The 25,901-nt window shown below is 53.3% G+C and overlaps 1 protein-coding gene across 1 annotated transcript; it reads left to right on the top strand.

The window, feature by feature from the left end:
- Positions 1 to 13,631: 13,631 nt before the first annotated feature.
- FOXF1 (forkhead box F1) lies at positions 13,632 to 16,543 on the top strand. Its single transcript, XM_071440178.1, has 2 exons — positions 13,632 to 14,691; positions 16,279 to 16,543. The coding sequence occupies exons 1-2, from the start codon at positions 13,632 to 13,634 to the stop codon at positions 16,437 to 16,439; spliced, it is 1,221 nt and encodes a 406-aa protein (XP_071296279.1). The 3' UTR covers positions 16,440 to 16,543.
- The last annotated feature ends 9,358 nt before the right edge of the window (positions 16,544 to 25,901 follow it).

Here is a 25,901-nt window from a genome sequence, read left to right as displayed (position 1 = left end):
CTAAATTATAATAGAATTAATTGTTTAATTCTATTAAATTCTAATCTAATTAAAGATTAGTTGCTGTTTGCTGCTGAGAAAAGCTGTCTGGGTGTCTGCAGCACGTTAAATCCTTGAGTTTGTGTTCCCAGCACCACCAGAACTTGAAAAATAGCAATAGAATAGAATACTAGAATTCTTCATTAGAATTCTTTATATATCTAATAGAATTAGATATATAAATTCTAATAAAATTAAATTATAATAGAATTAATTATTTAATTCTATTAAACTCTAATAGAATTAAGGGTTTTCTGCAGCTGATGCAGTTGCTGCTTGCTGCTAAGAAAGGTTTTCTTGGTGTCTGCAGCATGTTAAATCCTCGAGTTTGTGTTCCCAGCAACACCAGAACTTGCAAAATAGCAATAGAATAGAATAATAGAATTCTTTAATATAATTCTTTAATAGAATTAAAGGTTTTTCTGCAGCTGATGCAGTTGCTGTTTGCTGCTAGGAAAAGCTGTCTGGGTGTCTGCAGCACGTTAAATCCTTGAGTTTGTGTTCCCAGCACCACCAGAACTTGAAAAATAGTGCAGGGGAGGGAGACAACCAGAGCTGAGTGACTCAGCCCCGTGCTGATCTCTTCTGTTTCATGGGATATTGCTCCTCAATCCCACAGTGGAAGGAATTACAGCCAAAGCAGCTTCTGCTCTGACAGCAGAGCCTCCCAGCCTGCTCGGGTGGACACGAGGGCACTGAAAGCTCCTCTGCTGCTGGGCTGTCCATAGTCCTGCTTGCTGGAGCCTGTCCTTGGAGGCTTCTAAGGTTCAGCTGAACCAAGTCATGGCTGACCCTGTCTGGAGTTGCTGATGGACCTGCCCTGAGCAGAAATTTGGGCTGGAGCCCTCTGAGGTCCCTCTGGATCATGCAGAGACCTCCTGAGTAGGTCACAGGAGGGGCTGTCAAGGCAGCAGAGCCTTCCCTTGACTACACTCCCATTTCTAGTCCATCAGCCTGGTTTTTATTGGATGTACTCCCCTCTTTTGGCTGGAAGAGGCCACCTGGCAGCAGCTATGGGACATTTCCAGTGGGCTCTGAAAAGCTGGAGCTGTTTGAGCTCCAGCAATGGCTCAAAGGGCTCTGGCAGCACTTCTGCTGTGCCCCCAGCAGCATCAGGGCTCGCTGGGAGACAGAGGAGCTCCAATCCCGGTGCTGGAAGCGAGGAACTGAAATGCCAAGAACAACAAGCACAACAATGCCATGAATTTCCTCCTCCACAGCGCTGAGGGAGAGTGACAGGGAACATTTTGGTGGGCCTGAACAGTTCTGAGCATTGGTTTCACTTAAGAAATTCCAACCGGTTGTGTTTTGTTTTTTCCAGTGGTTGGAATTGCTCTCAGGGGTAGGAATAATTGGAGTGGATCCTGAGCTCCTGTCTTGCTGCTCCATGGGCTCCAAACCAGTGGAGCAGCTGGGAAAAGGGAGCTGGATGCTCGAGCTGGCTCTGTCCTGCATCCCACGTGTCATGTGGGAACTGGATGCACCTGCTGGAGGAGCTGTGTGGGGGCAGGCGTTCTCCACCAGTTATAAATCCTGGGGCTATCAACAGCCTTCAGTAAACATTTGGACAATCCTTCCTACCTCTCCCTCGTCCAAATATTTGCATCACAGGGGCTGCTGCCCGTTTCCTGACACGCTGCACAGCTCAGAATATCCTTGGGTCCCAGGTCGGTTCCAGCTCGCTGTGATGGATGGACTTATGGGATGAAATAAATGGCTCAGGGGAGAAAGAAAAGGAAAAACAAAAATCTGTCTCCTGATAATAAATCCAGGCCAGGATGGAGTCAAAGAGGTTTTTGGTGGTTTTAGGAGCTTTTAGGATCTATCTGGAGCACCCAAGGGTTAACAATGAGCAGCTCTGAGCTCTTTTAGTGGACTCAGACCACTTCATCTCTTGGAGGAAAGGTTGAAGATGCTCCTGAAAGCTCTTCTGTCCTGCTGGCTTGGGAACAGCCCCAGCCAGCCTTGCATGGAAAATAGGAGCCTGCTGCATGAAGCCAGGTTTGGTGGTTCTTCCTCCAGAGCAGAGCCTCCCCCAGATGAGCCACAGCAGAACCACCAGGTTGTAACCTGTGTGTAAAACATTTCATGCAGCAGAGCTGCCAAACAGAAATAAATCTCTTTTTTTTCTCTTAATGCTGAGAGAGGAAAACAACCTGAACTCTCCTTTAGCAGTTAAAAGGGTTTAGCAGTTAATTGAGTTTAGCAATTAAGAGTTCCAAACACAAAATCTGTGTTTTGTGATTTAAGACTGCTGTGCTAAACAACGACTTAAGGAAGATTAAGGCTCACAACACAATAATTTTAGTCTTTTGCTTAAGAGTTGACATGGCTGGGACTTTATGGCTGAACACACACCACAACAAGGCAGTGGATTTTCTGATAGAGTAGTAAAGAAAATAATCAACCCTCAGCTTAAGTGCAGGATAAACAGCAACCTGGGCTGGTGGAAGGTGTTGGAACCCATGGCAGGGAGCTGGAACAAGACGAGTTTTAAGATCCCTTCCAACCCAAACCACTCCACGAGTTTATGATAAAACTTCAGGTTTAAATTGGCTTTACCACTGCAGCTTCAGCTTGGACTTTTTGTTTTCATCTTCTCCCCTGCCCATAAACCCCACCACAAATAAGAGCAGTGCTGTGAGATAGCTGGGCCACAAATACGTTTTCTAATCCTGACACGGGACAAATCACATGGAGGGTTTGCTCACCCCCAGGTAATTCCCTTCTCCCAGCCTCTCCCTTTCCCCCACCCTGCTCATCACTTCTCTCTGAGAAGCCCAAAACCCGGACCCCTGTTTTTGGACAGACTAAACAACATTGCAGCGCTGGTGGGGGAGCAGAGGCGGGACAGGGCCGGGACAGGGCCGGGACAGGGCCGGGACAGAGGCGCTGTCACCGGGGAGGGCGAGCGGCGCTGCCGGGGGCCGCGGGCGAGCCGCGATGTGGCGGAAGCATAAAGCACCTGTTGGGAGGCTATTTAGGGATTAGCCGAGTGCTGACAGACAAATTGGCAAGATTAATAAGAGCAATCAAGGCTGTGTGGGCCCGAGCTGTGAGCTGACATTAATGTGACATCACTTTCATCTGCTCCTGCCTCGCCCCGCGCGGCATCCCCGGGGCTCCGAGGGAGCAGCGGCGGCGGATGCGGGGGTTGCAGCCCCGGGGGTGTCCCTGAGTGTGTGGCAGGGCAGGGGACAGCTCTGTGTGTCCCCTCGGGGAGCCAGCAGCACGTTTGGGGGAGCCCCGGTGTGCCCCAGCCCCGGCAGCTCTGCAGGGCCTGCCTGGCTCGCACAGCACTGGGGTGGTTTTGGTGATGTTTGATTCAAAACTCGCTGGGTTTGGGGTTTTGTTTTGCTGTGCCTCGGAGAGAATCGTTGGATGTCACCGAGGGAATGCAATGCTCAAAAAAAAAAAAAAAAACCCAACCCAAAAAACCCAAAAAAAACCTCAAAAAACCCACCCAAAAACCAAAAAAACGAAACAAACCCCCAAAACAAAACAACAAAACAAAACTCCAACAAACAAAAAACAACAGCAAGGAAAGAGAGGAAAAAAGCATCAGGGAATAAAGGCGAATTCCAGGTGCGAGGAGACAACAACGAAACTCCTCTGCTGTCGCTCTAAGCCCCGCACATGGAGACTTCGCTGGCTCGGGGACATGGTTTGGCACCCTAACAATGTTTTAAGGCAGAAAAAGCTGTTTTTAGGGCACTCCTCTGTCTCCAAACCCCGGGGGGAATTCTGCCCTGCATCCCTACTGCAGCACGGCCTTTGCACGGGGAAAATTTGGGGGATTTTTAAGGGATTTTTCTTTTCCCCTTGTTTTTTCTTGAACACATTCCCTGCTAAAATCTCCCTCGCCCCGAACTCTGCTCGCATCCCTTTCCAACGCGGAATTGGATGGATTTTCTTTGTTCTTCAGTCAATGAGCGATTCTAACAGTAGTAAAATATCTGAATGTCCAAATCCTGCAGGTCTGCCGGGCTCTGCCGCTCGGGCTGCTCTGCCGAGAGCTTTTGCCCACAAAAGGAAAGTGTTGGAAAGGAGGGAGATGCCAAAGGCTGAGCGCACGTTCGCTCCCAGAGCTCCTGGGGGAAAAATAATCCTCTGCCTGGGACCTCAAGTGGATCCCTCTTAAATAAATGAGGGGATTTATCGAGTACGAGGGAAAAACATCTCTAAAAATCGGATTTTTTAACTATCAGCTGTTCTAACTTTCAAATATAGATGGAGATAGAAGCAACTGGGGGGGGTCAAGAATGATTTTGGAGAGAGGTTTTATGAAGAAAACAAGAGACTGACCTCAAAACCAGACTCAGAAAACAAAGTTACAGCATGATGATTGCTGCTCCAGTCCCCCAAAAATTAATTTAAAATCTCCTTATATTTCAATTTTTATGTAAAGTAGTGAATTTATTTTTTCTTACTTGCATTTTGGAGTTATTATATATATACTGGAGTTATTTTATATATATATATATATATATACACTGGAGTTATTATATATATATATATATATATATATATATATATATATACTGGAGTTATTTTATATATATGAACATATCTATCCCATCCTAAATGGGTGAATTAACGGGGTTTTTGGAGTGAATTTCAGGTTCCTCCAATCTGCACCCGGCAAGGACAAACTCCTGAGCACAATGTCCCCAGCAGCCGAGGTTTGGGGGACACAATTCCATTTCCACCGGGACCCCTTCGGCAGGGTCGAGGTGGATTCAGGGTGGGCGAGATGAACGCCCCTCTTCCCTGCCCTCCTCCAGGGCTCGTTTTTGTCGGATTTATGGCCAAATTTTGGAGTTTTTTTCCCCCTGCAATTCTTCTCCATCCCCGCCTTCTCCACTGTGAAACCACACGGAAAGGGGCAGCCCCGGAGATCCCTAATTCCTTACCGCTACAAATAATAATTCCCCATCATTTTTAATCAGATTTGCTGCCCCTAGAAGCGATTAGGTTAAAAGTACACAGCTCCCACCAATCCGGCAGCACCACGGCGGGCATTCAGCGGTCTGTTTGTAATCTCAGCCTTTTTCACCAACATAAACACGGCTCCAACCCAAATACACGCGGCCACCTACGGAGCGAGCGCGGGGCCGGGCGCGCCGCTCTCCCGGCGGGGTTCACCCGGGTTTAGCGCAGCCCCGCGTGGAAAAGCCACGGGGAAATCGCTGCCAAGGCTCGGTTCTCTCTCGTGTCCCTGCCCCGGGGAAAGAGCAGCGAGGGAAGGGAGCGCTGAGCGCCATCCCCGCCCTGCCCAGAGCCGCTCCCCGCGCACCGAGAGCGGCCGGGCCCCTCCGGGCTGTGCCTTCCCTCCCTCTCACCCCCGTCTGCCAAGGCAAAAATTGAATTTTCTGTGTCGTGTCCTTGGTTTCGCAGAGAAATCATTTCCCTTTTCGTACTCGCTGTGTTGCTTTCTTTGGGTTTTTGCTTTTGGGGTTTCCCTCTCATTCTGCCCCTTTTCTGTCTTTTTCGCGCTTCTTTCTTTTTGTCTTTTCTCTCGTTCTTTTAATAGTTCTCTTTAAATCTTTTGTCTTTTTTTTTTTTCTTCCTTTCTTCCCTTTTTCTTTGCTTTTTTTCTTAATTTCATTTTCTTTCTTTCTTTCTTTCTTTCTTTCTTTCTTTCTTTCTTTCTTTCTCTCTCTCTTTGTCTCTTTCTTTTTTTCTTCCTCTCTCTTTCTTTCTCTCTTTCTCTCTTCCAGCTTTCCCCCTTTCCCTCTATTTTTCCCTTTCTCCTCATTTCTTTTTTATTCTTGTTTCCTTTTTTTGCTTTTCCATTTCCCCATTCCTCCGGGTTTTTTCACCCTTTCTCTATTTCTCACTCTCTTCATTTGTCTTAATTTCTTTTCCTCTCTTATTTCTTTCAGTTTCTCTCTCGTATTCCTTCTAGTTCTTGTTCTTTGTACAATCTTTTCTTTCTTTCTTTCTTTCTTTCTTTCTTTCTTTCTTTCTTTCTTTCTTTCTTTCTTTCTCTTTCTTTCTTCCTTTCCTTTCCTTTCCTTTCCTTTCCTTTCCTTTCCTTTCCTTTCCTTTCCTTTCCTTTCCTTTCCTTTCCTTTCCTTTCCTTTCCTTTCCTTTCCTTTCCTTTCCTTTCCTTTCCTTTCCTTTCCTTTCCTTTCCTTTCCTTTCCTTTCCTTTCCTCTTTTCTTTCCTTTTCTTCTTCTTTTTCTTTCTCTTTCTTTTTTTCCTTCTTTCTTTCCTTCTTTCCCTCTTTCTCTCTCTCTCCTCCCCAATCTCTCTTTCATTTCTCCTTCTTTCCTTCTTTCCTCCCTCCTGCCCGTCCCGCCTATTCTCTGCTTTTCTCTTTCATCCCCTCTCCCCTCCAGCACGATCTCTCCGTACATTCATTTATTACAGTATTTGGAAACATTTCTGTTTTCCTTTCCTGGGGCTGCGGGGCAAACCAGACCCAGGGCTGTGCTCCAGCTCAGCTCCAAACCCTTTTCCCGAGGACAGAATATTCAGAATATTCCCTGTCCTGCAGTGCCAGCGCGGATTTCCCAGCTCGCTTGCGTTTGGCTCAGCCGGGAGGGCTCTGCCGCCGGCCCCGCTCCCACTCGGGACTTTTCCATCGCTTTTGGGGCTCAGCTCCGCTCCCGGGGGTGCCCACGCGTGGGACGGGGGGGACACCGCGGTTCCGAGTGGGGAAAACTCCTCCAGCCCGCGGTGCTCTGAGCCAAGCGGTCAAATTCGATCGTTTCCAGAGGAGAAACGAATAATCCTGAAAGGCAAATTGTGATGCTGCAGCCTCAGCCCTCGGGCAGCATCTCTGCGCGCAGGTATCCCGCAAAATCTGCGCGAGAAAGGAGCTGGAGAAACTCCTTCGCTGCCCGGTTTTAAAGAGGATTAGTGTAAAATTAGTTGGTGTATTTTAAAAACTTGAATTTGAGGGAGATTGGGAGACAGGAGCTGAGGGTGCTGCGCAAATCGCGCTGGGAGTTTTGCAATTTTCCGAGCGGTTCTGAGAACGGGAAAAGCAAAACCATTTCTGGGTTCATTATTCGAATTTTTAGTGAGTTCTGGTACAGTTTTGGTGCGGTTTTTCTTTATTTTAGGTGGGGTGTTTTTTTTGTTTTCAATGGATCGTTCTTTCGGGTTTTTTGGGTGTTTTTACAAAATCCTTCCAAATTCCTCTCTGGCTTCGGAATTCCTCCCAGTTCCTCTGGCACATCTACCCCAAAAGCCAAAAATATTCACAACGGGAAGATGAACACATGGATGCACCCGTTCCCTTCCCGTTGCCAGGATGATTCTCCCCAAAATAAAAATCAATCCCTTTGCTGCAGAAATCGTTTAACTTCGGGGCACAACAACCTGAGCTGGGGAAAGTTTTCCCACCTTGGCTCGGGCATTTTACGTATCCACAACTCATCTTTCCCAGGAACGCCAGCCGAGCTTTTTATTCCCTGCAGAACATTGTTTAAAGCCCCTCCAGGTCGCTTTTAATATTTAAGTAGGTGCTGGTTGTGCAAAAGGGATCGATTTAGGAGGAGCTGCTCTGTTATCAGGGGGTGGGAAAGACGATAAACCAATTTTTGGTGGATTTTAACTCTCTGCTCCGGCAGCTGCAAAGCAGAGGGGTCCACGAACCTGCACCACGCAGAACCCGCTGGTGCACGACATCATTATTTGGGAATTCTAGCGGTGGAAACCAGGGTTTTTTTGTAGGGAAAGCTTCCAAGGCAAACCATCCCCAGATCTTTGCAAAGAAAGAATCGAGGAGAGCACAACTGCAGTTGTTTACAGCGGAAATTTCTGACGGTGTTTGTGAGCGAACCCCGGGTTTGGGGTTGGGAAAAGGGAGAAACGGAGTTTCTGTGCAGGATTGAGTGTAGAAATCAGGTTTAAAATCCGCAGCCCACCAGGCCGTTGTGCAGCCCAGCCCCGCTCCTGCGCTTTTCCTTTCTCCACAAGAACGCCCCGAGCTTCCCTACAGCAAAAGCTGCTTTTGCAATGCTCTGTCCCTGGGAACCGTGGGCACGAACAGGAGGGGTCCGCAGCACCAGGGACCTTCTCGCCCCGGGCTTTTGCTCCCCCGGTACCTCCAGGGACATCCCCGTTCTCAGCATCCCTGTCCCTGTCCCTGTCCTTGTCCCGCCCGGGTGGCTCTGCCCGCTGGGCAGGTGACAAGGGACAAGGGCTGCTGCCTGCTGGGGACCCCGACACCTGCCCAGGGCAGTGCCAGGTGCTGCCACCCCCGCCCGGGTGATGCTCTGGGTCAGCCCGTGCTGGATAAATTCCTTTTTCCCTGCAAGGAGCCCGCCTGGATCTGCACCCAGTGGGTCCCCCCAGGCTCCCCTCGGGGTTTTCCTCTTAGAGACCGCGCTGTCCTCACCTCCAGGGTGCTGTGCCCTGGAAAAGGGAGCCTGGATCTTTCCCCAAAGCCGCCGTGGTTGTTTTCTGCATCTCCCCGCATGTTTAGGAGCGATCCGCGCCGCCACCTTGCTCGTTATTTATCCCCAGAATGGACGCTCCCTGCGGCTTTGGCACCCGTGGAAAAAAAATAACCTGTTCTTCCTTTATGTGGGATATTCCGTTTGAATTTCTCCCACCTCTCGGTGCAGACGGATTTTGTGGGACGCCCCGAAATGAGGCTGGTGACCCTCGCCTGCCCGATGCTAAAATTCCCCCTTCCTCCAGCACGGGCACATTGATGGGATTTCGACAGGGTTTTGCTTTAAACTTGGGGAAAAAACAAACCAAACCAAACCAAAATAAAACAAAATAAAACAACAAAAAGGTTCCATACGGCTGGAAATGAGGCTGAACCCCTGGAATTCCCTCATCCTCCTCGTTTGGTGGAGACCCCCGGCCCGGCTTGGCCCAGCCGGACTTTTGGCATCGGGAGTCGCCGGGGGCTGGAGGTGGTTCCCGATGACAAAAAGCTCAGCAGCGAATCGAAAGGTTTCTCCTGCACAATTTTGTCTCTACCCTGACGGGATTTGGTGCTGGAAAAGCTGGAAGTGGTTATGAATTTTGTTTGGATGCCACCGCTATGCCAAGTTGTTGGGAGAAGGGAAATCCCATCGCAAGGGTTCTGTTTGCTTTGGGAGCATCCCCAACCCCGGCCCCCCAGGGAAGAAACCTCGCTCAGGAAAGCCTGAATGCCTCAGGAACGGATTTCCACCTGGATTTACACTTGGATTTACAATTCGAGCTGCCTTTAAGGGCGAATTTGTGGGATGTGGGAGCATCACTTGCCGGGTCCCAGCCCTGCTCCGGCTCAGCCCCGCTGTTTCTCTCGGTACCAAATTCTCCGGGGCTGAATCCCAGCCAGCCCAAAAGCATCCCCTCAGGAAAGCATTCTGGCTATCCGTCCCTGAGCGGGGATATAAATACCCGGAGATATTTGGAAGATCTCTGTGGGAAGCGATTGTGTCTGAGTGGTAGCGCTCCGAGCTTATTATCGCTGGAACCGATTTGTATTGCAGGGAGCGGCTCCTGCCAGAAAACTCCACAGCAAAAAAATCCCGAGCTGAAGAAGGCTGTAAATTCCTGTGCTGCAATATTTCATTGAAGGACGTCATGGAAAATCTGGGCTTGAAGGGCGGGGGAAGACTCGGGACGGGGAGAGGGGGGGAAAGGGAGACAAAAAGGGGGAGATTAAAATTTTCTTTTTTTTTTTTCTTTTTTTTTCCCTTTCTGACCAAAGCCTGAACTTCTGCCTGAGGCACGGCGGTGACAGCCAGCCCGCACCTCCCCGCAGCCGCTTCAGACACTTGGGCAGCTCTGTTACACTCCCAATTTCGGCTCCTGCTCTCCCAAAATCTTCTCCAGGTCCCGGAGACCGGGCTTTGCCTCCAGGAATGCGAGAGGCCAAGGCTGGGACTGGGAAATGTCCAAAGCGGTGCCGTGTGATGGACCCGCAAAAAAATATTTGGGGTGTGCGTGCGTCTCCCTAAAAACATCTCTCCCTCGGTGCTTCCACCTTCCCCCAGCTCTCCTCCCTCCATCCTCGACCCCCTCGCCTCTAAATAAACATTTAGGGATCAATTCGCCGCGGATTTGGGGCCAGCGGCCACGGGGATGGCGGCGACTGAAAAAAAAAAAAAAAGAAAATATAAAAAAGCCAAAGCAGGCGAGGGGGAAAGGCTGGTGCGGGGAACAGGGGGGGTCCCGCGGGTGGTGTTAATGCAAAGCAGGACAGCGGGGAGGGGGACACGGGGCGGTCACTCCCCTCGGCCTGGGTGGTCCGGGCTCGCAGGAACAGCCCGGCCCCTGTCGGAGCAGCAGCACCCTGGAACAATCCCACCTAGATCCATTTCCATCCTCGGGTTACACCGGCCTGCTCGCCGAGTTGACTTCACTTAAGCAATTAGCTAGGAAAAATACCTTGGGCGCAGGAAAAGGAAGAAAGCTCGGATTTGTCTATTTTTACACAAAACACGGCCCGAGTTTCGGGCAGGGGGAGGGAAGGAGCCGGGTGGGAAGCGCGGCGGGGCCGGGGGTGTTGCAGGGGTCGGGAAAGCGGCTCCGAGCGGGATGGGAGAGCCCAATTGCGCCAGATGATAATTTCATTTTTGTCATTTCTTCTTTTTCTCCCTGCTTTTCATCTCTGCCCGTCGGGGGCTGGGGAGGACCCGATGAACCCACCCAAATCACGGGCAGACAACACCAAAAGCGAGTCCCGTTCTCCCTCACACCATCCTCCTCCTCCTCCTCCCCGTACACCAGGCTTTTCCTCCGCAAAACTCTCCTTTCCCCAACTCGTGCGCTCGGATTAAAACCCCCAAACATTTCTGAAATTCCCACGACGAGGCCTATAAGACCCGGAGCGAGATATTGCCATTTTTAACTTTTGCTAGCTGTAATAAACGCATCGCAAACCAAATCTTCCCCCTCCTAAAAGATATTGCGAGAGGGGGAAAGGGCACTCGTGAAGGGATTGATTTTCTTTGAAGGGAAATAGTTCGATGTCCACGGAGAGTTTGGGGATTTTTTAACTTGGAGATATTTTATTTCCTCGTGGAAACGCTGCCGGTGGCAAACGCTTGGAACGGGATTTTTCCACGGGTGCTTTGTGCTGTGTTTAGAGCTCCATCCCCGGGTGTTTTGGGGGCAGATCGGGGAGATTCGGTCTCAGAGTGATATAAAAGAAAGAAATCCACCCTTTTCGCGAGCCGGGGGGGGAACATTCGATGCGGAGCAGAGCTCAGGGTCAGAGATGCGCTCCCACAGCAAAAATAAAAAGAAATGCAGCGAGAAGCAGAGGGAATATTCTGCTCCGGCCTCCTCGGGGATGTAAGCCCCGGGGCAGGTGATTGCTTCCCAAAAAAATGGATTTTTGGGGAGCTTTCCCCGCTCCCTGAGCAGCCCCCGTGCTCCGCGTTCTGCTCCGCGCAGAGGGAGCAGCGGCCGCCGCCTCCCCGGGCAGCCGGAGCTGCTCCTCTTCCTCCTCCTCAGGGGAAAAACTCCAGAAATAACTGTCCCAACCTCCTCCCAACCCTCCTGGCTACCTGCCCCCGGCCGGGGCTTGCCCGGGGCTCTCCCGCGCCTGTCCCGGGCCCGTTTGCACCGGGAACGGGAGGGCCGGTGCTGCCTGAAGGATAATTATGATTTTTTTTTTTCCTCGAAAAGTGGGGAAAAGACAGGAAGGGTGAGGATAGAAAGGTAAAAAAAAAAAAAAAAGAAAACCCTGATGTGAAATCCCTCTTGGTCGTACCACAGATGTGACAGGCGCCCCGGAGGCTGCTCACAACTGCTCGCCAATAACTGCGGAGGGAGTTAGGAAACCCGATCGGTGCCTATCTTTCCTTTAAAAGGTATTAAATTATCATTAAAACCTTGAAAAGCGAAGCTGGAAGACGAGGGGCTTGGGGAGGGGGCTGTCCCCTCTCTCTCTTTGCTCAGGGATGCGCCCACAGCCCTGCGGCGAGGCCTGCAGCGGCGTGCGGGGGGACGGGATGGATTTTTATTTATTTTTCCCCTTTTCCTTTCTCTTTTCTTTTCCCCAATGTCGGGAGGGATCAGGCGGCAGCAGCCGGCACATGGGCAGCCCTGAGAGCCCAGGCTCCTTCCCCCGTGCCCTCCCACAATGTCAGCACCCCCGCACCGCGCAGCTTTCCACGCGCGGCCCGCGACAAGGTGACAAAGGTTTCAAGCGACTTACCTCGAGTGACAGCTCTGCCGGCGGCACGGCGCTCAAAGAGGTGGCTTTTGGGGGAGAGGGGAGGGAGAAAAGGGGGTTTCTACCCCTCTGGCGTTCTATTTTCCTGCCCCCCACCCGCCGCGTGTGCCCGCGGCACGGCCGGAGCCGAGCGTCAAACTCCGGGCACGGAGCCGCCAAACTCCAGCGCGGATTTATACACACCCCCCTGAAAAAAACCCCAAACGACCCAAAACAAACCAACCCACTCTCATCCCTAAAGCAGCTCCGGAGCAGGCGAGGGGTCCGCAGCCCGTTCCCGGCCCCGGCGCGGCGGCGGAGGCAGAAAAGGGCATTTCGCGAGGCAGCGGCAGTTTTCGCCGATTTCTTTTTATTAAAGCACCCCCGAGCCCGTGTTTACATTGCGCAGTATAAACATCCTGCCCGGGCCCGCCGAGCTTAAAAAGAGCGCACGAAGAGGGGGTTTGAGGTGGGTGAAGCTGCGCGCAGCGCGGAGCCGGGGCCGGGCAGCGCCGCGCTGCCCCACGCCACGCGCGGAACCTCCGCGCTGTCCGCACGCCCTTCCCCGGCCCGCGGGGCCCGGTCTGTGCTTTCCAGGGCTGGGAAAAGGGGCAGGGAGGGGATGGAGGAGCCTCATATGGTCACGCGTGGCATAAATCACACACAGACACACGCACAGAGATACACGCGCGGTTCTCTCCGCGGCGGGCAGGGGCGCGGCGTGCAGCCCCCCCGGGTGGGGCAGGGCAGGGCGGCGTGGAAAGGGCTCTTTAAAAGCTGCCCACCAGCGGGGAGCGGCGGCAGAGGGGGCCGGCACGGGGCCGGGAGGGCGGGGGGGAGCGGCTCGGGGCGGGGATCTCCGCTCCGCGCTTACGTCTGTCAAAGGAGCGGCAGACGCCGCTGCGAGAGATAAAGTAGAAGGCGAGCGGCGGGACCGGGGGCAGACTCGACAGCCACCGCGATGGGAAGCAGCTCCCCGCAGCAGCGGCAGCGCCAGCCCAGCTAAAGCCTCCGGAGGGGACGGCGGCGGCCCCGGGAGCCCGGCCCGGCGAGGGGCAGCGGGGCAGGCGCGGGCGGCGGCCCCGGCTCGTCTCTCGCAGCAGCGGCAGCAGCAGCCGAGCTCAGCTCGCTTCCACCCGCCCTCCCATCCCGCCTCCCCCCCCCCCGACCCTCCGCCTCTCGCTCGCCTTCTGCAGCCGCGCTCGGATTTAGGGATAAAGTGGGAGGAGGAGGAGGAGGCAAAAGGGGGGGTGGGGGGTGTCGTCGCTTCCATTTGTTTATCCACGGAGGGGTGAAGTCTCCCGGTGGAAAGCGAAGCCGCCGGGGGGCCGGGAGGACGCCGGAGGGAGGGCGGTGGGTGAGTGGCGAGCCCCCAGCAGCGCGGCCTTTGGCGGGGGCGCTGGGGGGGCGGCAGGAGGAGGAGGAGGAGGGCCGGGGCTGGGGCTGGCCGCCGCGGACCTGGCCGTAGATGACTGCAGAAGCGCAGCAGGCTCTGTCCTCTCAGCCCCCTCCTCCTCCGGTGCAGAGCAGCTACGGCCCCATGTCCTCCGTGGCTGAGAAGCAGCCGCAGAGCTCGGCCATGGACGCCGCCTCCGCGGGGACCGGCGGCGCGGCCGGCAGCGCCCCGGGCAGCGGCGGGGCCCCGGGCGGCGGCGGCCCCAAGGCGAAGAAGACGAACGCGGGGATCCGGCGGCCGGAGAAGCCGCCTTATTCCTACATCGCCCTCATCGTCATGGCTATCCAGAGCTCTCCTTCCAAACGCCTGACCCTCAGCGAGATCTACCAGTTCTTACAGAGCCGCTTCCCTTTCTTCCGAGGCTCCTACCAGGGCTGGAAAAACTCGGTGCGCCACAACCTCTCGCTCAACGAGTGCTTCATCAAGCTGCCCAAGGGCTTGGGACGCCCGGGCAAGGGCCACTACTGGACCATCGACCCGGCCAGCGAGTTCATGTTCGAGGAGGGCTCGTTCCGCCGCCGGCCCCGCGGGTTCCGGAGGAAATGCCAGGCGCTGAAGCCCATGTACAGCATGATGAACGGGCTCAGCTTCAACCACCTCCCCGACAGCTACGGCTTCCAGGGCTCGGCCGGCGGGCTCTCCTGCCCCCCCAACAGCCTCTCCCTCGAAGGGGGCTTGGGGATGATGAACGGGCATTTGTCCAGCAACGTGGAGGGCATGGGCCTGGCGGGACACTCCGTGCCCCACCTGCCTGCCAACGGCGGGCACACCTACATGGGCGGCTGCACCGGCTCCTCGGCCGGGGAATACCCGCACCACGACAGCTCCGTGCCCGCATCCCCGTTGCTCCCCGCCGGCGGCGTGATGGAGCCGCACTCGGTTTACTCCAGCTCGGCCTCGGCGTGGGCGCCCAGCGCCTCGGCCGCCCTCAACACCGGCGCGTCCTACATCAAGCAGCAGCCCCTGTCGCCCTGCAACCCCACGGCCAACCCGCTCTCCTCCAGCCTCTCCACGCATTCCCTGGACCAGCCCTACCTGCACCAGAACAGCCACAACACCGCCGACCTCCAAGGTAAGGCGCGGCCACGCGTGAGGCGCGACCTCGGTCGGGGCTGCGGGCCCCGCCTGGATCCCGGCGGTGCCGCTGCCAGCCGGGATCCCGCTTCGTGGGCGGCTTTAATGCTGCTCCCGAGGGGAAGATGCTTTGTCCTCGCTCCTCGCCTCCTTTCCCGGGGGCAGCCCGTCGGGGCTCTCCCGGCTCGGGACTCCGCTCTCCCGGCTCGGGGCTCCGCTTTTCCCGGCGGCTCCCTCACGTCCAAAGGCCGGTGGGCTCGGGCAGCGGGGAACTGCGGGAAGGAGAGGCCGGGAATGCTCCCTTGGGCTCTCCCACCTCCCTCGGCACTTGGAGGGAAAAGGGAGGAATTCCTCATCGCCATCCCACCCCGTGCCACCCCGGCCCTTTCCCCGCCATCAGCTGTGTTTTTCACACATCTCAAGGCCGTGTTTTCCAGGCCCATCACCTCCCTCCATCCGCCGCCCAAACCGAAGCCGGTGGCCTGGATCCCCCAAATCCTCCCGCGACCCAAAACCCCGGCTCGGTCTCGTCCCTGGAGCTGTCGGGGCTGCATTTGCCCTGAGGCTGGACCGGAGATGGTGTTTGGCCGGGAAAAGGCCTCGGAAGGGACGAGGCCAGCGCTGGCTTTCGCTTTGCTGCCCAGATTCCGCTCGGGCTGCGGTGGCTGCGGGGTTCTCGTGGCACGGGGGAGCCCCGGAACCATGGGCGGGTGATGGGGCAGATTTGGGGTCCCTGCCCATCACCCCGGGCCTTCGGGGGAGCGGGACGTGCCTGACAGGAACGGCTGCGAAGCGGAGAACAAACGGGTCAAAACCACAAAGCGAAGCGGGGAAAATGCATCAGCCGGGCCGGGCCGGAGCTGCATTACCCGGGCAGAGCCCCAGTCCCGGCCGTGCCGGGGCAGTGCCCAACACGGGCGCCCTCCAGCCCCGGGGCGGTTCCCGGAGCTCAGCGCATCCAGGGCCTCTGGAAAACGGAGCTGGGAATCCGCCCCGAGGAGCCACCGGGCCCGTGCGCGGCCTTCACCGGAACGCTCCGATTATCACCCAAAGGAGCGGCGGGAGCGCTCCGGGGCTGGGCACCCCCTGCCCAGCGCACCCCCAATTCCCGGGGGGCTTTTCCATGCCGAGGTGGCGGAAGGGGCGGCGGGAACAGCCCCGCTCCCGGCGGCTCTCGGCCCCGGCCTCCTCCCGGTCCCACCGCCGCCAACGGAGCTGCCCCGCTCCGCACCCGGCGCATTTTCCGCAAGGGCCGAGGCGGTGGGAAAAGCAGCCGGGGCGAAAGGAAAGAAATCCAAGTGTTGAAACAAAACCAAAAACCCTTAACCCCAAAGCAAATCCCTTCTGCTCGCAGTGCCCTCGGGCCAGGCAGGGAATCGCCGTCCCCGGGCCGCGGGGCTCTCTCTGCCGCACCTGCCCGCACCCGCGGAGCCCCGATGTGCCAAAACCAGCCCCAAATCCGCGCTCGGAGCGGGCCGGGCGGGCGGGTTGGGTTGTTGGGATTTTTTTTAACCCCATTCCGAGTTGCTCACCCTCTCTTCCTGAACCTCTTCGCACTGCTGACCATCTCTCCCCCGTCCCGCAGGCATCCCGCGGTATCACTCGCAGTCTCCGAGCATGTGCGACAGAAAGGAATTCGTCTTCTCTTTCAACGCCATGGCCTCCTCCTCCATGCATTCGGCGGGCAGCGGCTCCTATTACCACCAACAAGTGACATACCAGGACATCAAGCCGTGCGTTATGTGAGGAGCCGGGCCGGACAAACCCCGCTCCCGGGAGCCGGAGCCGGGCAATGAGCATTCCCCAGGACGCTCCGGGTGCCAGGGGATGTCCCATGTCCCCACGTCCCATGTCCCCATGTCCCAGGCTGGCTTTGAGCAGCAGGAACGGACCCGAGCTCCGGGCAGCGCTGAGCATTCCCCAGGACGCTCTGGGTGCCAGGGGATGTCCCATGTCCCCTGTCCCATGTCCCAGTCTGGCTTTGGGCAGCAGGAACAGACCGGAGCCGGGCGCTGAGCATCCCCCAGGACGCTCTGGATGCCAGGGGATGTCCCATGTCCCCATGTCCCATGTCCCATGTCCCAATCTGGCTTTGGGCAGCAGGAATGGACCGGAGCCGGGCGCTGAGCATCCCCCAGGACGCTCTGGATGCCAGGGGGTGTCCCATGTCCCCATGTCCCATGTCCCAGCCTGGCTTTGGGCAGCAGGAACAGACCGGAGCCGGGCGCTGAGCATCCCCCAGGACGCTCTGGGTGCCTCCCCGAGGACGCTCTGGGTGCCAGGGGATGTCCCCATGTCCCCATGTCCCCATGTCCCAGTCCGGCTTTGGGCAGCAGGAACGGAGCGGAGCTGCCGGCAGCGAGCTGAGCATCGAGCCCGTGTGTGCCTTCTTCTGCTCGGGGAGGGATGGAGGAGAAAGCAAAAGCAGCCCCCCCGTCCGTCCCGAAAGCCCCGGCTGCGAGTTTGGGGTGAGGCTTTGCCAAATGAGGTTTTGATGCTTCTTTAAAAAAACAAAAAAAGGAATTGCAAACTCAGTTTGGGAGTTGGCGGTGAGCGATGCCACCGGCTCGGGCTGAGGGGCTGGAAAAGACCCTGAACTCAAATCCCCTCGGTGCCGTCTCACTTCGAGCCCGGAAAAATACTTTGAAAAATTTTTTTTTCCTTCCTTTTTTTAATTTTTTTTTTTTTTTGCCGGCCAACACCCAGCGGGCAAAAAAAAAAAATCTCTCAGAGGGATTTTTTGGAACTATGAATTTTGGTTTTTTTTTTTGCCTGCATAAAGACTGCAGGATCAGACCCTATGCAGAGAGAACAAGGCACTTTGGAAAGAGACAGCCATGCTCATCCTGTTATTTATTCTACAATTCTTTTTGTTGTTGTTGTTGTTGTTGTTGCTAATAATCGAGACACGAATAGTCTCAGTTGATCAGTATTAAATCGGGGAATCTCTGTTGGCAATATTTGCCATATAGATTTGGGTTTTTTTAGTTAACCTTTGTAAATTTGCAAGCGACCGTGGTCTCTGTGTAAAGACAATCCTCCATATGTTTTTATAGAAATATATATATAATGAAGGATTATTCCCCTCCCTCCCCTCTCTATTTTTTTTTCCACCCTGACGTTGTACAGTTCGGTGACACCTATTTTAATTCTTTCTGCACTGTATAAAATTGTAATTACGTGGGTTTGTTTTTTTGATTTTTTTCGCCTTTTTTTTTTTTTTGTGTACGTTTTGTCCCCAAAGGAAAAAAAAAAATCCCGAAATAAAACCTGTATGTTATTTGTACATGGGCTTCACGATTGTATGAGCAGCAAATAAACGAGCATGCGGTGTAATTAAGCTTAATTAATGAGGAGTCCGGCCCTGCAAACCCTCGGGCAATAATTCCCCGTCCCGGCACAGACTCAAAATCGACTTTTTAGGGTTTTTTCACCTTGGTGGAGTCCTGGTTGCCAATTTCCCTACTGGGAAATATTTCAATTCAGGCTATTGAAACGCAGAAGGAGGAAAAGCGGCGGTGCTTTTTATTTTTAGCTTTTTATTATTAGGATTATTCAATTTTTTTTTTTTCCAAGGCGCTGTTTGACAGCTCTTTGCCTCTCCCTCGAATTCCAGGCGTGAGGCGGCCGGGATGGAGCCCGCGGCTCCTTTTTCCTCCTCCTCCATCCCAGGAATTTTCCGGCTCCTTTTCCCTCCTCCTCCATCCCGGGAATTTTCTGAGCCGGCAGGAAAATGATTTATTTTCCCGCGTGTAAAAATAAATAAAAATTCATAAAATTGAAGGAAATTTACCCAAATCAACCCAAATTATTAGGAATTAATAAACAGGCAGAAATTAAGCAGATCAACTGCGCCATCTCCGTCGTGCACGGGGCAGTGATAAATCTGCATTTAAATATCGGTATTTTCCTGTGAGATTTTGGGGGGATTTTGGCCAATTCAGGATCCTCCAGTATCCAGAATTTTTTGCTTTAATTCGCGGGCCAATCTGTCTCTATTAATATTCAATATTAACGCCCATAAAAAAAGAGATGCAGGCGAATGAATCTGATTATGTGGATGTGGATTTCTGCCTTTAGAGAGGGAAATTTAATCACTGCACACTAATTAGCCCAGCTCTAGAATCAACTTAATTAAAATCCAAGTTTGCTGTAACAAGGGAGAAATTGATGATATTATTATAATTAAGGCAAAGCTTTCTTAGAGCTGGGGAGGCCTTTTCAGAGTGGGGTTTTTATTGTTGTTTTGTGGGGTTTTTTGAGGAGCGTTGTGGGCTTTTGGGTGTTTTTTTTTTAAATTTTGTTAATGTTTTGGGGTTTTTTAAATCTCTGTTTAGATCTCTTTAAGCCAGCAGCAATCTGCCTGCAGCATTATTGGTTTTCCTCATTTTTATGCTTTTCTGGGCTGATCTTTTCCACATCCCTCTCAGAGGTGAGCACGTTGTCTCCATCCTTTTAGGTACAAGCTGAAACCAGAAGGTTTTTTACTCCTGAAGTAAATATCTGTACTAGATGTGGCTTCAATAATGGTCCAGGGTTAGGAGCTCAGCTCCTTGCAATGCCATTGTCACTCCCAAGGTTTGTTTTCATCCCTTTGGGTTGATTTTGGGTTGATTTTGGGTTGATTTTGGGTCCTGTTTGGCATTTGGTGCTGCTGGAGGCTGGGAAGGGCAGGCAGCACCTTGTGAGGCTCGGGGTTCTGTATCTGCTCCCCACCAAAGCCTGATGTGATTCATTCCTCTCCCTCCCGTGGCTTTCCAAACCTGGAAAAACAGAGCGGCTGCATTCCGGGGACGCCACATATTCCTCAAGCCAGTGAGCTCAGTCTAAACAGGAGCTCTCCATCCCAGAGCCCTCCAGCAGCCAGGAGGGACCAAAACCCCCCAGCTCCTCCAAAACCCCCAACTCTCCATCTGCAAACTCCCCCAGCTCCTGCAACCCCCCAGTTCCAGCAAAACCCTCCCCAGTTCCAGCAAAACCCTCCCCAATTCCAGCAAAACCCTCCCCAACTCCTGCAAATCCCCCAACTCTTCATCTGCAAACTCCCCCAGCTCCTGCAAACCCCCCAGTTCCAGCAAACCCCTCCCCAACTCCTGCAAAACCACCCCCAGCTCCTGCAAACCCCCCATTTCCACCAAAACCCTCCCCAAATCCTGCAAAGCCCCCATTTCCACCAAAACCCTCCCCAGCTCCTGCAAACCCCCCAGTTCCAGCAAACCCCCCCAGCTCCTCCAAAACCCCCAACTCTCCATCTGCAAAACCCCCCAGCTCCTGCAAAGCCCCCAGTTCCAGCAAAACCCTCCCCAACTCCTGCAAATCCCCCAACTCTCCATCTGCAAAACCCCCCAGCTCCTGCAAACCCCACATTTCCAGGACCCCCCCCCGCCCCAGTTCCTGCAAAAACCCCCAGTTCCTAAACCACCCCCCCAGCCCCTGCAAACCCCTCAGTTCCAGCAAAACCCCCCCCAGCTCCTGCAAACCCCCCCCCAGCTCTCCATCTGCAAAAGCCCAATGGGATTTTTCCCAGTATTTTTAGTCCCATGGGATGGCAAACCCCAAGGCAAAACCCCCCAACTCTCCATCTGCAAAAGCCCAACGGGGTTTTTCCCAGTATTTTCAGCAAACCCCAGTATTTTTTGGGCAAACCCCGAGCTGTTTTTGCTTTTCCAGGAGTGGTTGGGCTCTGAGAGGAGGTGAGGAGGGATAAACTTGCCCAGAAATGCTGTGGGAGCCCTGGGAGAGCAGCGAGGCAGGGCTTGCTCAGAAATGTGGGATTTGCTGCTGGAAAGGCTCAGATCTGGCTGAGCTCAGCACCAGCTCCCTGCTCCTCATCCCTCACATCCCAATCCTTAGGGGAAAGAACCCATTTTCTTTTGGGGTTTTGGCATTTCTACTTCAGGAAACAGCTTCTCCTTGCTGATGCCCTGTGCAGGCCCAGGAACTTTCTACAGGATTGGAATTGCCCAGGAATTTTCTACAGGGATGGAATTGCCCAGGAATTTTCTGTAGGGATAAAATTCTGGAGTGTGATGACAAACAGGGCCTGGTGTCTCCAGGCAGGTTGTCCTCTCTGGATCAGGGGACATTGGTGTCCCCAGGCTTTGTGCAGGGATTCTGGTGGCAAATTCTGGTGGCAAATCTAAAAGATTCTGGTGCTTCCCTCTGCTCCTCCCAGGATGTTTCCCCCCGTCCCTACAAGGCCCCCATGGAGCTGTGTCTGTCACTGTCACCTGCTCGTGTCCCCAGGGGTGTTCGTGAGCCCCACGTGGGGACAGAGCTGGAGGGAGCACAGGGACAGTGCAGGGATCCCAAGGAAGGCCTGGAAGAGGGGATGTGGGGCTGTGAGGGGCACACATTTTTTGGGAGGGTCCATTGGGATGATCTGCAGCATTTTTTGGGAGGCAGCATTGGGGTGGGGATGGTTGTCAGGGGTCTCTCAGGGATCCTGGGGGGTTTGGGGGATCCTGGGGGTTCTGGAGGGTCCCAGGGACATTGGATGATCCCAGAGGATTGGAGCATCCTGTGGGAGAATTGGAGGGATCCTGGGGGGCTGAGGGGTCCTGGGGGATATTTTGGATAATCCTGGGTGGGTTTGAGGGATCCTTGGGGGTTTGGAAGATCCCAATGGGTTTGGGTGATCCCAGGGCTGTTTAATGATGCCAGGGGTGATGGATCCTGGTGGGTTTGGATGATCCTGGGGGGATTTGGATGATCCTGGGGGGATTTGGATGATCCCAGGGGTGTTGGAAGATCCTGGTGGGATTTGGATGATCACAGTGGGTTTTAGATGATCCCAGTGGGTTTGGAGGATCCTGGGGTGCTGGATGATCCCAGGGAGATCTGGATGGTCTGGGTGGGATTTGGATGATCCGGGTGGGATCTGGACAGTCCCGGGGGTGTTGGAAGATCCCGGTGATATTCAGATGATCCCGGTGGGATCTGGATGATCCTGGTGGGTTTGGAAGATCCTGGTGGGATTGGATGATCCCAGTGGGATTGGAAGATCCAGTGGGATTGGATGATCCCAGTGGGATTCAGATGATCCCAGTGGGTTTGGATGATCCTGGTGAGTTTGGACGATCCCAGGGAGATCTGGATGATCCTGGAGCTGTTGGATTATCCTGGTGGGTTTGGATGGTCCCAGTGGGATTGGAAGATCCTGGTGATATATCGGGATGATCCCGGTGGGTTCGGGATGATCCCGGTGATATCCCGATGATCCTGGTGATAAATTCGGATGATCCCGGTGATAAATTTGGATGATCCCAGTGGGTTCAGGATGATCCTGGTGATAAATTCGGATGATTCTGGTGGATTCGGGATGATCCCGGTGATATCCCGATGATCCTGGTGATAAATGAGGATGGTCCTGGTGATATCCCGATGATCCTGGTGATAAATTCGGATGATCCCGGTGATATCCCAATGATCCTGGTGATAAATTGGGATGATCCCGGTGATATATCCTGATGATCCCGGTGGGTTCAGGATGATCCCAGTGATATCCCGGTGATATCCCGGTGATATCCCGGTGATAAATTGGGATGATCCCGGTGATATCCCGATGATATCCCGGTGATATCCCGGTGATATCCCGGTGATATGCCGGTGATAAATTGGGATGATCCCGGTGATATCGCGATGATATCCCGACGATGGGTTCGGGACGATCCCGGGGGTTTGGGGGGGCGGTGCCGTTCCCGTGGCGGCAGCGCCACCTGGCGGCAGCGAGCGGGAGCGCCGGCCCGCGGCTTCCCCGCAATTTGGCTCCAAGCCCGTCCAGGTAGGGCCGGTTTGGGGCCTTTCCCCACCTGGTGGATGCTAAAAAGCTTCCGGTTTTTTCTTTATTAATTAATTTTTAAAAATCTCTTAAAAATGTATTTATTTTGTTTTCATTTTTCCCTTCTGACGTCCGCACCTGTGAGGGGAACATCCCTTTATCTTCACACCAGGTGAACCTCCTCTATGGAGCACTTTGGGATCAAACCTTTTCTGTGCCCAGGTGGGACAGATGGGAATACCTGGCATGGAAAAGCATGGAGTGTTCCATGGATACAGGCACCTGACACAGGATGCCCTCAGATGGGCTGGATTATCCAGATTTACAGAAAACCTTGGAGATTTAACCTGTGGGAACAACACCTGGAATCTTCCCTGGGTATTTGGGATACCAAGGAATGAGTGTGGCACCAAGTTCTTAGCAGCTCTAAAGGCTGAGATCCACAAGAATCAGTAGGCACCTGATTTCTCCCTCAAAACCAAACTATTTAGGATCTGTGCACCTCAGGGGATCAAAGAACAGCTCTTGTCACTTTTGGAAGGGGACTTCAATTTCTGCAATGCTTTTGGGAGGCCACACCTGAACATCTGTTCCCTTTCCAAGCATAACTCCTGCCTGATGCTCTGCAGGAAAAGGCAGCACTGGGATGCTCCTGGGGGCTTTATCCCTGCCAAGGAATCTTTGCACAAGGAATCATCCTCAGGGATCAACCAGGTGGATGAAAGGAGCCCCCTGAGGAGCAGGAGGTGCCCCCAGGGCAGCTCTGTAGCTGGAAGCTGATGTTATTCCTAGAAATTCTCAGGTTGCCTCCACAACTGAGGAAAGGCAAGGGGCTCCCTTGTTTCCTTTAGTAACTTTCCCTGTCAGAATCCAGAAAGGAATTAAAACCAGAATATTCATATCAGTGATTGGACTGGATGATCCCAGGGGGTCTTTTCCAATCTAAACGATGCTGTGGGTTTATTATTAATAAAACATAACAGAAGGAATAAATCTTATTGAGTTGTGGCTCAATATCCACATTTCCATTATCACAGGATGCCCAGAGCAGCTGTGGCTGCCCCTGGATCCCTGGAATTGCCCAAGGCACCCTGGGATGGTGGAAGGTGTCCCTGCCTTGATGAGCTTTGAGGCCCCTTCCAACCCAAACCATTCCATGAATCAGAGGTTGCTCTGCTTCATCCAACTTCTGATAAATATTCCAACTTCTGATAAATATTCCAACTCCAGTCTTGAAATGAACTAAATTTTTCAGGGGAGCTGCAGATCCTTTGGAAAGTCTCACTGAGGAGTCACTGAGCCATCAACAGGGATTTCCTTTCCTCACACTCTTCTCCAGGTCACCTCAGAGATGTCTGGAACAACACCAGAGAGCAAATGGCAATTCCAGGGGTCAAACCATGGTTAAATCATGGGAAGGGATGTGGGGACACTGGCAGTGCCACTTGGCAGTGAGAACAGGAGCCTGAGCACAGAGCTTCCTTTATTTAAAGCAGCAAAGCTCAAAACCCCTGGAATGGCACAGAAAGTGCAGCTCTGTGGCTCAGCTCAGCTTCAGGCTAATTACTGCAAAAATAAACAAACACACCTGGGAAAGCAGGATGACATGGCCTGGAAAGTTTTGCAGGGACTTTGGGGGTACCAGGAGCTCGTTTGGAGCAGAATTTGCTGCAGCAGTTGTGTGGGGGTGAAGAGAAGTCCCTGCAGAGGGATGGAAACGCCACACTGCAGAGCCTGAGCAGTGCAGGTGCCTGAAACACCCTGAGATGCCTCTGCAAAAACACAGCTATGGCTCTTGTCTGGATAATTACCCACTCTGAAATCTGAAGGAGTGGTAGCCATGGGTTTGGTAATGCTTACAAATGTGGCAGCTTTCAGCACATGAATGTTTCTCTTTTTCCCTGGCCTTTTTTTGATCCCGTTTCACTGCCCTGTGTTGTTTGCTTTATTCTTTAAGGAAAGGTAAACCTGGCTTGGCTCAAAGTGTGGGATAGGGGGGGTGATAACACATTTGTGTCACTTGGACACCTCTGGAGGTGGCACATTTGGGGAACAAATTCTGGTTTGTGTCTTTTCTCCCAGAGCAGGAGCTGTGCTTTGTCCCTGCTTCCATGTGCTGTTTGTTCCATGTGCTGGAAAGTTCTGGAGCAGGAGGATCAGTGGGACAAAAGGCTCCAGGTTTCCCTTGGGAGACAAAATGTTGGGAACATCACTTCTGTCACACAGAAGAGCGCAAGAGGGGCTTGGTTGAGGTATTTTAGAACTCCTGCTGAGTTTTTGGCCTGTCCTCGTGTTGTTTTCCAAAGGGGTTGGAATGACCAGTTGTCTTCAGTCTATCAGGAGCCATCTCTCCCTTTCCATCTGTAAAATGGATGCTCTTGGGGCAAAATTCTGGGAAAAAATTCTCATTGGTGCCTTGTGTCCCAGAGCAGGAGCTGTGCTTTGTCCCTGCCAGGTGCTGGGTACCTTGATGGAAAGTTCTGGAGCAGGAGGACCAGTGGGATTAGAACCACCCTGACGCTCCAGGTACCAAAATCCTCGTTGGGAACACCAGTTCTGTCACACAGAAAATCCCAAGAGGGGCTTGGTTGAGGTATTTCAGAACTCCTGCTGAGTTTTTGGCCTGTCCTCCTGTTGTTTTCCAAAGGGGTGGGAATGCCCAGTTGCCTCCAGTCTATCAGGAGCCATCTCTGCCTTGCCCTCTGTAAAATGTGGATGTTCCTGGGGCTGCAGCAGAGATGGAGCAGAGATAGATCCATATCCTGAACTCATTTCTCCCAGGCGCTTCAGTGGGATGCCCAGCCCAGAACAATGGCAGGATACACGACCCTAAACATTTCTGCAGGGCTTTGAAAGATGAAAAGCAGAGATTTTGCTACCTATGTCAGAGGAGGGCCAGGGAAAACGTTCCACGGTGTTTATAGCAGCCATCGCGGACATTGCACATGGGAACATGGGAAACGCTGCCCTTCTCTGGGAGGCAGATAATCTTGAAGAGATGGCAACCAGGAAATCAAAGCATTTGGTACACAGCAGCCTCCCAGGCAGGGGGGGTTTGCCTCCTGAGGAACATGGCCATGGGCACAGATGTTTCCTCCAGTGCAGTGAGGGGCTGTTCCTTCGGAGGAACCGGAACGAGAGAAATCCCTGCACGCGCTTTTCCTCCTCACCCCTGGGGAGAGAAAACACGGCCCCACTGCTGGATTTTTCAATGGAAATATTGCCCTAAAAGCCGTTTGTTTCTCCCTTTGGAGCAGTAGAAGATGATGAAATAAAAAAAAAAAAAAAAAAAGCATACACAAAATAAAGACATGACTTGGAGACAGTGTTTAATCATCCCTTTCCTGAGTTTTTAAATTGGGATAATGGGAGAAAACCTCTGTCCTTCCAGGCTGCTTGTTGGGAGGGGGTCATGGAGATGCTGGACC

Source organism: Agelaius tricolor, unplaced genomic scaffold (genome assembly GCF_023055355.1).
Source record: "Agelaius tricolor isolate 1412-34295 unplaced genomic scaffold, bAgeTri1.0.p SCAF_15, whole genome shotgun sequence".
Lineage (NCBI taxonomy): Eukaryota > Metazoa > Chordata > Aves > Passeriformes > Icteridae > Agelaius > Agelaius tricolor.
Note: the sequence above shows the minus strand (reverse complement) of the source record. Positions and strands in the feature narration are given on the sequence as shown.